Raw genomic sequence first — 12,715 nt, forward strand, 5'->3', positions numbered from 1 at the left:
ACAAGATCCCTGTGCAATACCCACGAGCAATTTAACCTATGTAATAAGACACAGTACAAGTTCTTTCCTAGTGAATTTCCAGTTGCGTTTTTACATTACACGAAATACTTCACTGGTAAAGAGCAAATTTAATTTTCTGGTTCTGACTACTCTCACTTTTATTCACTTTATGTCTTAGCAATTAACACCTTGTAACAATCAAGCATTGAATTTAATGATCTTTAGCACCAAGGAGTCAAGAATATTGCACCAAAATGGGTTTACACTTCATATCTAGTTACAAATAAGATCTTGCAACTCTGTCACAGAAAAATATCACTCCAAAATTAAACACATTGAAAGAGAAGGATAATTTCACAAAAAAGCTTGCTGTACGCTATTTGTAAAAAAAAAAAGTTAGTGAATTTGAAAGTTAGTATTAAAATTTACATTAGAGGACTCCTTGATTTTTTAATTAAAATTTATTTAATTTTAAATGTTCTTTCCAACAGAAGAGGTAGGTATATTTCCACATATGAAAAATCGATAACAGCCACAAATCAAAACAAGGAAAGCCTGATAAAAATCAACATATTCTCTTCTAACAGCACATAAATGTAAATATTTTATGATGTTACTAGTAGACACATGAATTGTTTCATGTTCCAATCAGACAGTAATCTTAATTTTCATAATATATACCTAGTAGTAACAGGAGTATTGAAAGGCTGCCTTTTCATCACAAAAATTGTTTCCCACAGTGATTTGTGCTGCAGGTCACAGTGAACTTTGAGCCACTGGACAGGATTTTACTGTAAATCTATTTTCACCAACACCATCATCATAAAGCCTCTAAGAGTCTACAAAGATCATCCGATTTTTAAAATTTAATTCCAACCAAAAGGGTATCTTCAGACTATAGGTGGAGAGATTTGATCATTCCAGTCAGCAAATGAATTCAAATGTGCACGTTTTAAACTATCTGCATTTCCAGTTTGGGACCAGAAAAGATAAGGTAACTGATTTTCATCAGTACATAAGTTGCAATTGAACTAAAAAAAAAAAAATGCATGAAGACCATGTTTCTGTGATCATCAAACTGAAGGATGAAGAGAAATGAAAAATCTCATGCACTGTTGGATGTGAATGCCGGGGGGTGGGGGCGAAGGGTCTCCAAAGTCACGTGATGATTGATTTGGTCTGACAACATCAAGGATAATAATAAAAAATGTTTAAAATAAAAACTTCATAAATAAAACATCTGGGTGTTGTATTTAACAGTTTACTCAATCTAAAGGTTACTAATAATACACAGAGCACATTTGCCTTTTTCTCCCCACCCTCAAACCCTCATTTGCTTGTTTTCCCTGAAATCTTAAATGAAGTGGGAACTTCCTCACTGTCAACACCAGGTAAGGCCCAGTTTGCTTTACTCTCCTTTTGCTTTTCCATTTTTCTGCTTCTTGCCATTTTCTACCACTAGGTGGTTTTCGGATTTGTTCACACCATTTGCTGAGATACCATTCGCTGCTGTTTTTCCAGGTTTTGCTTTCTTAGGTTCTTTGTACGTCCGCACATAGAAGTTAAGGAAGAGGAATATGAAGCTGATTGCGTAGGCGATGAGAGCCCAGTGCATCCATTTGGGGAAGGGGCAATCGGTGTAAAGGGACAGTGCTGTGTGCCCGATGGTCACGTGGAACTGAACCTGAAAAACAGCACAGGTACGCTTACTGTGGGTAGCAAATAGCTCGTCACGATCTTAGCACCTTCTGTGCTCCTAAGACAGGCCCGTGCTGTGACCCTGCACCCAAGACCTAAGAATTCTCCACTCCTTCTCACGCGCACTGCTTCTCAAAACCATGTCCTCAACAAGGGCTTCCTGCTAAGTCTCAAGTACCCCCACCCAACGGGGTCCTCCATCCCTTTAACCAAAGGGTTCTGTTTTGTGCTGGTTTTCTGTTTCATAGGAATTATGTCTTTTGCATATGCTGACTTTTGGACTGTCCATCTTTCCCCTCGAGTACCACCTGAGGGCAGGGCTCTGCACTGATCCCCACGATTCCTGGGCCCTTGGCCTGGTATCTGGACCCTGGGGATTATTTTTTGGATAATGCTGAATAACGTTATCTAAGAAGAGAGAATATCATGGGCCTAAGAGAGTGAAGACTCTTCAGTTTTTGTTTTCCTCCCAAATATACTGATTTCTTTCCACAAAGTTGTTAGCAAGCTGGTACATATACTTTTAAAAATGAGTTTATCAAAATGGTTCATTATCTGTTTCTTATAGGAGACAGGTAAATATGCATTTTAAAATTAATTAAAAATTGAATTAACACAATCCTTTAAAAACTAAGATTCTTGGTAAAACTTAGTAGATAATTGATAGTAAGTATCCAGCGGATGTTGGCAATTTGATCTCTGGTGCCTCTGCCTTTTCTAAAACCTGCTTGAACATCTGGAAGTACATGGTTCACATATTGCTGAAGCCTGGCTTGGAGAATTTTGAGCATGACTTTACTAGCAATTGTGCGGTAGTTTGAGCATTCTTTGGCATTGCCTTTCTTTAGGATTAGAATGAAGACTGACCTTTTCCAGTCCTGTGGCCACTGCTGATGGTTCTCAATGTAAGAATTTATGAATTCCACGGGGTTAAACAACACTTAATTTTTTACAAGGTTAACATACAAGATTCACAGGTGTGAGAACTTCTGCCTTGGAAATACACTACCCTTCACAAAATTAATACCCTATTTAAAATGGGCAATTGCAGCTTCTCTTTTAAGGATAGCATTATCAATATTGTTATATTAAATATTGTTTTAAAAGTTTATCCCATGTAAAGCTCCAAATTTCTATCAGACTAAAAAACTTTAAAAGTTTTCCATGGCAAAATCCAAGTTTTAGGGACCTCTGATTTCACAATGATTCTTAGAACCTGCATCGCTGGAAAAGGGTATGTCTGGGGGTGACTGAGTGGGGCATGGCTCAAGGAGAATCAGGTGCAGTCTTCCCACAAAGTAGATAACAACAGTTCACATGATTTCTGTCTTCTTCTCATTTTCTTGGGCCCATTTACTAATAACTGAGAGAAACGAATTACACAAACTGTGTAAACAGGTTACACAAAAACTGGAGGAAGCTTCCTGTAGCATTTTACTTACAGATGAATCCTGCACACCCAGCACTCCCCAAAAGCTGTGCTTCCTGTTTTGTTAGCCTGTTGTTTGGCAACTTAAAACAGAGACGAATGATATTTCCAAATGTGATTCCACCGATAAAACTGTGCACATGCTATGATTAAAACAAATTATAATAAATTCCAAGGCTTGAAGAATAGCTACCAGGTTGGTTTTGGATTTCCGGTTTGATTACTGGGCTGGTGCTTTAGCTCTGAAGGTTGCACTGAGTCACCCAGACGCTACCAGAAGTCCTATTAGGGGTTGGTGCTGCGAACTGTCTGCTCTGAAGATGAACATTTGAGTATACCAAGCTCTGCTCTCTAAGGATTGTGTGTTAGGGAACTAAGAGTTCTTTGTTCCTTGGTGCTGTAACATTTTTTGGCCACACAGTGCTGCATATGGGATCTTAGTTCCCTGACCAGGGATCAAACTCACACCCTCTGCAGTAGAGCATGGAGCCTTAACCACTGGGCGGCCAGGGAAATTCCCCTTGGTCCCATCCTGTACCCCACCCCTTCCTTGGCTCTGTGACTTCTCTACAACTTTCCTATTCTAAATGTATAGGCTCTGTTCACAAGGATGGACAAATGGGAGTAAAAAAACAGAAAATTTATTTAAGGGCAGAATGAAAAGAGGTAATAATAACATTTTAAGTAGAAAAAAACTGAGAAAGAAGTTATTTTTCTAATTGTCAGGCGAATGTATGCTCCTCAGTTCTGTCTTGTCCACAACAAAGATTTGGAGTGACAGACATTAAAGCCCTCGGCATGTGACAGCTCTCGGGTCTTGGACAGACCATGTTATAGCTCTCAGGTCTCAAACAGACCGTGTTATAGCTCTTAGGCAAATCAGTGTTACAGCTCCATGTTACAGCTCTATTTTATTTAGATAATAGAAGGAAAATCCATCCTTGTGGCGTGAGGGAAAGTCGACCCAAAGAGGCGAAGAGAAGAACGCCCCAGCGCGCGGAGGTAGGGGGGAGGTAGGGTGGAGAAGTCCTTTGGCTCCTCTTTTTATGTTTTTCCCTCCCCCTGGGCCTGCCCTATGCAAATAGGGCTAGCCAGAAGTGCTGTTTGTTCTACCTGAAATCCTCACTCCAGTCCTCAGACCTTCCTTTGACCTTCCTTTGTTCTATTTTCACGGGGTTTTCCCTTCCTTGACTTCAATTCAGTTCAGTTCAGTTCAGTCGCTCAGTTGTGTCCGACTCTCTGCGACCCCATGAATCACAGCACGTCAGGCCTCCCTGTCCATCACCAACTCCCGGAGTTCACTCAAACTCATGTCCATCGAGCTGGTGATGCCATCTAGCCATCTCATTCCCTGTCGTCCCCTTCTCCTCCCGCCCACAATCCTTCCCAGCATCAGAGTCTTTTCCAGTGAGTCAACTCATCACATGAGGTGGCCAAAGTATTGCAGTTTCAGCTTCAGTATCAGTCCTTCCAGTGAACACCCAGGATTGAAAGCCTTTAGAATGGACTGGTTGGATCTCCTTGCAGTCCAAGGGACTCTCAAGAGCCTTCTCCAGCACCAAAGTTCAAAAGCATCAATTCTTCGGCGATCAGCTTTCTTCACAGTCCAACTCTCATATCCATACATGACCACTGGAAAAACCATAGCCTTGACTAGACGGACCTTTGTTGGCAAAGTATTGTCTCTGCTTTTTAATATACTATCAAGGTTGGTCATAACTTTCCTTCTAAGGAGTAAGCGTCTTTTAATTTCATGGTTGCAATCAGCATCCCCAGTGATTTTGGAGCCCAAAAAAATAAAGTCTGACACCGTTTCCACTGTTTCCCCATCTATTTCCCATGAAGTGATGGGACCAGATGCCATGATTTTTGTTTTCTGAATGTTGAGCTTCAAGTCAACCTTTCCACTCTCCTCTTTCACTTTGATCAAGAGGCTTTCGAGTTCCTCTTCACTTTCTGCCATAAGGGTGGTGTCATCTGCATATCTAAGGTTATTGATATTTCTCCCAGCAATCTTGATTCCAGCCTGTGCTTCTTCCAGCCCAGCGTTCCTCATGATGTACTCTGCATATAAGTTAAATAAGCAGGGTGACAATATACAACCTTGACGTACTCCTTTTTCTATTTGGAACCAGTCTATTGTTCCATGTCCAGTTCTAACTGTTGCTTCCTGACCTGCAGACAGCCACCCCCATTTTGGACTCCTGTTTCCTATTCTAACTACCTAACACTAATCATAAACGAGTATGTATTTTGCAACGTGCTTAGATCTTTACTCATCCATTTCACAGAGATGTTTAAAGGATATTCTTATTAGACAGATAGGACCTGGTCTTTTAGGGACATTTAGAAAGCAAGAGTCTGTGAGCACTCAGCCTATGAACACGTAGTTCAGAGCCAGACCGCCTCAACTCCTATCGCTGGAGCACAGAGAAAGGCAGTTTGGTAACATAAAATGGTTGAGCACTTCACAGTTAATGAGAGTCTAACACTCTCAGTGTTTTAATTGAGAACTTACCAGCTGCAGCATGGTCAGGTATCGTTTCCACCAGAGATATTTCTGAATCCATGGGCCGAAGGCAGCTAACCCATAGTATGAATACATAATCACATGGATGAAGGAATTCATCTGGGCTCCAAAAAATGCTTTAGAAAAAGAGGTAATTACAAGACACAGAAACCTTTATTTAGGTGATAAACCATTTAAACGTGAAATAAATGAATCTACATTATTTTCCAACATTTAATCCTGAGTATAGATGAGAAATAAAAAGTTGTAAAATAGTTCTAATGGACAAGCCTTCTCTTCAGATCAAGCCAAATATTTTTAAAGTTTAGACTCTGCCTTTTACCATATAAATAAAAATGGGTGTTCTTCAAAGGCAAAGGACTTCCCAAGTGGCTCAAGTAGGCCCTAATATATTTAAGTAGGTCCTAATACTGCCAATATTATTTTTCATTCTGTTGCTCTTGGGGGAATAAAAGCCAGGGTTCATATAATGGTTTAAGCAGATTTGTAAATCCTTCATTACTGTCTTTACATGTGCTGATACACACAGTACAACAAAATAGTACTCATTTCTTAGATTTCTAAATAGTTTAAAAGTAAAGTAGCAAGGTGAACTGTAGTATGACTTGTACCCTGGGTCCCCATCAGAGGAATGGTCTGTTTCCAGCTCAATGATGTGAATTATCTCCAATGTACAGGCATCTGAAAAGCTGGAGGCAGATCTTGGCCAAACTACACTGAGAAGGCTACATACAATTTCCTTTGAGTAAGAAGCAGTAGGTGCAGTGGGGCCTATTTGAGAGCAAGAGCGGGCTCTGGGCTTGGAGAAGAGATGGAACCTTCAGATGGAGAAGTTCTATCTTGGTATCCTCTGGACCAGAACCACTAGAATTGAATTGCTCCCTCTCAAAATACTGTTTGCTACATTTGGGATTCATTTATGCTAATCTCTGGGGTAAATCTTTAGGTGTGAAAGTAATCACAGATAAACAGCTAAAGCTCTACTTTCTTCAAATTTCTTTAAAGCGAAATTAACACAGGAATAATTAAGCCTGGAAGTAAGTTATATTTGTGTGTGTGTGTGTGTTAGTTGCTCAATCATGTCCAACTCTTTGCGATCTCATGGACTGTAGCCCACCAGGCTCTTCTGTCCATGGAATCCTCCAGGCAAGAAAACTGGTGTGGGCTTCCGTTAGACCAAGTCAAATTCTCACCACTTTCCACCTGACGTATTTACATAATTGAGTACATGCGGACACATTCCTGAAGATGCTCACCCTGTCCTCCTGCAACCCACTTAATTCCAATCCACCACAATGTGAACATGGTACAGTGATGATACACGTGAAGAAAAGACACTTGGTTGTTTTTCTTCCTCAGGATAAAAAACACTGTGTCCAAATACTCAATTCCTTTAGATATAAAGTACCACCACAGAGCAGCAGCTATCTGTAGAAAGAAAGGGAAAGCATTTTACAAACACCAGAATGATACTCTCACATGGTTTTCTACTAAAGTTAAGTCTTAAGCAATTTTTACTGCACAAAATGTATGAGGCATAGAATCATTTTTGTTTAAGTGGGTGTGAAACCTAGGCATCGATTCATGGGGAAATGATGGGAAATAAAAAGAGTCCAAATCTATATCTACACTGTGCCAACAGTTCAGAGAAAATTTTCAGTCTGTTTCATAGCTGGATGTCATGGGTACCAACCTGCTGACTGCAGCACTGCGAACACTTGCAACTGCTATGATTTTCAACGTGGTAGAGAAACTGAGATATTTACTCTACAGAGGTATTTCAGTTGTTCATGCCTAGCCTATATTCCAGCCTCAGAGATTCTTGCAAGTGTGCCTGAGTAGCAACTGGCCTCTCTCACTTTAACATGTGCAACAAAATACTGAACCACAGTATTTTTTATTAGGCAGTGAAATTTTTAAAATTATAAACTGCAATAAACACACACACACACGCAACAAATATTTCCTAGGTCATAAATATAATCCTGCTTACATGAGTAAGTCTTTTCTTTTCCTGGGCTCTAATTAAGACACCAGATGGTGCAGAAAGATTACATTACACGCTGAGATTAAGGATCCAAGGATCCAGTGAGAGGTGACCTCTGTATATACATTTTAAAATATTTAACAAGAATCCCACTAAAATAGTAATCTAGATTCATCTTTCTTATGTCAAGTATTTTCTATGACATCTGCCCTATATACCAACAGCAAAGGCAGTGGTACAAAACTGAAATCTGATGGTAAGCCTGTGTGTGTCAGCAGCTTGGCAGATGCATTCACAGGAAGGCTTAGGCTCTTCAGAGCTGATAGGGTCTTTCTTCATTTGATAAGAGCACCTGTTGGATGACATGGGTTTGTGTTTGTTTGGGTTTGGCTGTTCACTTTTGAAAAACAAAATTACGATTTTAAAGTGTAGGCAAGGAAAAAAGAGAATAGCCAAAGAAAAAAATAATGTCTTGTATTTACAAACTGAGAATTATTTACTGAGTCTGCATAATAACGTTGTTGAAAATGATAAAGTTGTTTGAAAACAAACCTGAAATAGGGAACTACTGAGAGCAACACTATATTTAATATTCACTATTATGTTAGTATTTTAAAGTGTAACATTTTGGTGCAGTAAGGGGCTTTGCAGGTGGCTCAGCAGTAAAGAATCCACCTGCCAATGAAGGAGACATAGGTTTGATCCCTGGGTTGGGAAGATCCCCTGGAAAAAGAAACGGCAACCCACTCCAGTATTCTTGCTTGGAGAATTCCATGGACAGAGGAGCCTGGTGAGATATAGTCTGTGGACTTGGACATGACTTAGCAACAGAGCATACAAACTCTTATCTAGAAGGGAAGAGGTCATGTCTTATTTTCCCTCTTATCTGGCACTCTAAATCAGCAATGATTCATAACAGTAATTAACAATCCTTCTCTTTAGTTTGTGAAAGTGTTAATTGCTCAGTAGTGTCTGACTCCATGGACTGTAGCCCACCAGGCTCTTCTGTCCATGGAATTCTCCAGACAAGAATAATAAAATGGGTAGCCACTGCCTTCTCCAGGGGATCTTCTGACTCAGCAATCAAACCCAAGTCTGCTGCATTGCAGGCAGATTCTTTTGCCTCTGAGCCACCAGGGAACTGCATAGCTACATCAAAGTGAAATGATCCTTCTGAGCTACATAACAACGAATACAAAGATGAGTCTCTGAGTAAAACACTTATTCTGCCACATCTCAGAATAACAGAGAGGGAAGAAATGTTCAAATAGAATCTGCTGCCACTCTTGTCCTTTCTCTTCCTAGATTTCAGGTCTCACAACAGCTACATTTTTAAAGAATTGATCAATTTATGCATACCAGGAGGGCAGGCACACAATGGCCAGAGTGGTATTTTTAAAACTTTATCCCCCAAATATTAACATGCTGTTTCGCCCAAAGGGTTTATCTAAGCTCACTCCTCAAAGAAAGCAAATCTGACACGTTTCCTTTTCTCTCTCAAGATGCAAGCAAGACCAGTCGTGCTCCAGTGCTCCGACCAGGAGAAGGTTCTCTAGCAACAAACCTAATCAAAGGGGCTCCCCTCAGGCAATCTCAGGTCTGAGCTTCTTGTTAACCGTTTGCTTACGTGACTGCCTCTCCCACCTTTGCTAGAATGTCAGCTCCACAGAGGCTGGATCCCTGCCTGCCTTTCCACTTGGGTTCCCAGTACCATCACACTATCTGTGTATAGCCGATGTTCAATACACATTTGTTGAATGAATAAAACCAACGTGACAACCAAAAGGGGTGATTTTTCATCAGCGTGTTAAGTCTTCTAATGGGGAAATGAAGACAAGAGACATAAAATCATAAATACATTAAAGCAATTTAGTCTTGGGTCTTGATGAATACTGGTGTTTATATTGTTGAACTCCAATGCTAAAGAGCTATTTTTTTTCAGGGCCAGCTACTACATATTATTACTACATATATTATATCTAACATAAAACACACACATATATATAACATATGTGATAGACACATATGTTTAATATGAACACAGTATACAAGAGTGAACTCCTCTTACTTAACAAAGTAACATAATTTATTGTTTCTTCACTTGAGTAAAATGGCAATTTTACTGATGTAGATGACCACAAAACAAAATATGATTACATTGTATTACTAGTCTATTTTTCTCAAATATAAATAAAAACTGGGTTTATACCTATACAAGCTGTGCTATGCCTAATTTACTAAACACTGAATAGCTTATATTTGTCTTCCTCATACTTTCTTAACAAATGAATTCAACTTCAAGAGTTTCTATTCTTGACCAAAAAACCAAAAATCTAAAATATAATCTTTATACTAAACATGGAACTATTATTTTTTTTTTTTTGAGTACTGCATTTCAGTAGTCCAACACATATTCATTCTCAAATCACCAAATGAGAAAAGATAATGGGGGAAGAAAATGGATTTTAAATTACGTATATTTTTTAAAAAGTAGTTTTATTGACTCAAAACAATCGCACTATAGTTTTACCACTACATTAAAGCATGCTTTTCACAGACTAGAGACTACAAAATTAAACCAACTTCTACTGATCAGCAGTATTTTTAATGTACTTACCCTGACTTCATGAACATTATCAGAATAATCCACAGTCTGGCAAATATAGCTATATCCTGCATTATATGATCCCATGAATAACTGGAAAAAGAAAATAACATTTGGAGTAAAGTTTTAGAAGATATAGCATGTAAAAGCACTACATACAATGTGCAAGCTTCCAAAATATTTTTAAAAGCAATATTGTCTTAAAAATAAATTTCAAATGCATTAAACATTTAATATGTTGGAATTTCTAAAATTTATCATTTGTCAATTTATTCTTAAGTTGAAATTTAAATTTAAAATGACATGTAAAATTTGGACTGAGACACTCTATCTTATATTATTAAGAGAAACTGTGATTAACCATGCTGCAAGAGTTGCATGGGTTTCCAGTTTTGAACCAGAGTGGATTGCATCTAACAAATTAGGTAAAGTAGCCACATAAATTAAAGTTTTTTATGATGTTGAGTTTCTGTAGGCTACACTGTCAGTTAAAGAGAGGTTTTTTTAAAAGGAGCATAAGCCTCATTTTCTTAGCATCACCAGTTCAGTTCACTGGGTTCAGGTTGAACACTAAAGAGGAGTCTCTTGGAAAACAAATTCCTTTCACTCTTACAACTTAAAAAGTGGTTGGGTGAGTCTAGCTTTTAGGATTTCCTTTTAAAATGCCATAGAGAATTTCTTGGTGTCCAGAAAAGTATACACTGATTAACAGCAACAGTTGTATAACAGTTAACTCATTTTAGTTCCAACCTAAAATATTAATACAATTATATTATGTGGTAGGATTTAAATTTGAAATTGGTATTTTACATCTGCATAGTTTCATCAGTTATCAAACCTGAAACTGCTGAATGAGAAATATAAACAGCCAGAACTATTTACCAAGGGCTTAATATGTTCTAAACACAATGCAAAAATTACCTCACTTATCTCTGATACCTTAGAAGATAGGTATTATGACCATTTTACAGATGGGGGAAATGAGCCTCAAAAAAGTTAAGGAACTTCCAATGACAAAAAAACTACTAAGGGTTATTTTAGAATCCAGTTTGTCTGCTTCCAAATTTCACTTTAAACAAGTCTTATACTTTATGTATGTTTCAGATTTTTGTTATCCATGCTTATGTCAATAACAAAATTTACTCTTAGAGGAGCTAACAGTTATCTTAGGGCACAACATTCCAATCATAGTTATGCACACTCTTACTTTCTAATTTGCAACAGACCTGAGGAAGTATAAATGAACTTTAGTAAACCTACCTCTCTGAAGATAAAAAGGTTAAGCAAAACCATCCCAAAATTATAGAGAATGAGCACTAAACGCATCTGGAAAGGTTCTCGGTCCTTCATCCATTTTGGACCCAGCCACACGAAGAGGAGATACAGGGTGCTTATGCAGAGTGTAGGCAGTGGAGACTGCATCAGAGGCCAGTTCTCGACGCGTTTATCTACAGAGGGGACAGAAAATTCATTACATGATAAACGTTTTATCAAATGAAATTATTAGAAAGTGCCACATTTCAACTTAGCTTTCCTCCATGACCAAATATAGATCATTAGAGGTCCAACAAAAACACATGTCATACAGTTCTAATAACATGGATGAACCAGACCCTATTATACAAAGCGAAGTAAATCAGAAAAAGAAAAACAAATATCGTATATTAACACATATACATGGAATTTAGAAAGATGGTGCTGGTGAACCTATCTGCAGGGCAGCAGTGGAGATGCAGACATAGAGAACAGACCTGTGGACACAGCGGGACAAACTGAGAGAGTATGATGCAGTGAGCTCAGACCAGTGCTGTGTGGCAACCCAGAGGGGTGGGACAGAGTGGGAGGGAGGTTCAAGGAGGGGACATATATATACCGATGGCTGACTTATGTTGATGTAGGGCAGAAACCAACACAATACGGTAAAGCAATTATCCTCCAATTAAAAAATATATAAATTTTAAAACTACATGACATAAAAACCAAAGAAACAAGACCAATTCCTGGGAGTAGCTTTTGGAATTGAAGGTGCATTATGTAAGGTCCACCTTATAGATTTGACAGAGAACCCTGACCATACAAGAGACGAAACAAGGTTCACGGAAAACAGAGCAGGCTCAGGATGAAAAGATAATCAACGTTTCATAGACAGAAAATACTTAAAGGAGAAGCTTGACCTTATATTAAATATGTGAAATAAATCAGCACAGTTTGGAAGCTGCTCCCTCTGATGCTAAAAGCAGGAAAAACTTAGTAAACTGAAAAGGTCTGGAGAATGGAAGCCATCCCCTGGGATATTTCTGGATGCTGAAGACAAGAGTATGGTTATACCTGAATTAAGTTGAGGATTAAGTTAGAGGTCATTACAGTTTGATAACTGATTTAAATGGCAACCACCATATTCAAGATATTTTTCTTTTTTCCTGAGAACATGAATTTATTCTTTTCCCATGAATATAATCAACTTAA

General features: G+C 38.5%; 1 protein-coding gene across 1 annotated transcript in view; it reads right to left on the reverse strand.

Moving 5' to 3' along the window:
- Positions 1–442: 442 nt before the first annotated feature.
- The window catches only part of ELOVL4 (ELOVL fatty acid elongase 4), a 42,508-nt gene continuing 30,235 nt past the window's right edge, over positions 443–12,715 (reverse strand). The window contains exons 2-6 of the mRNA XM_055433611.2: positions 11,510–11,697; positions 10,262–10,342; positions 6,914–7,085; positions 5,646–5,773; positions 443–1,684 (exon numbers count right to left, since the gene is read on the reverse strand). Of these exons, the coding sequence (XP_055289586.1) occupies positions 1,409–1,684; positions 5,646–5,773; positions 6,914–7,085; positions 10,262–10,342; positions 11,510–11,697 (845 nt within the window). The 3' untranslated portion in view covers positions 443–1,408. The remainder of the gene's footprint in view (positions 1,685–5,645; positions 5,774–6,913; positions 7,086–10,261; positions 10,343–11,509; positions 11,698–12,715) is intronic.

Source organism: Moschus berezovskii, chromosome 10 (genome assembly GCF_049115385.1).
Source record: "Moschus berezovskii isolate FMDL1 chromosome 10, NW_MosBer_1.0, whole genome shotgun sequence".
In the NCBI taxonomy this organism is placed as follows: Eukaryota; Metazoa; Chordata; class Mammalia; order Artiodactyla; family Moschidae; genus Moschus; species Moschus berezovskii.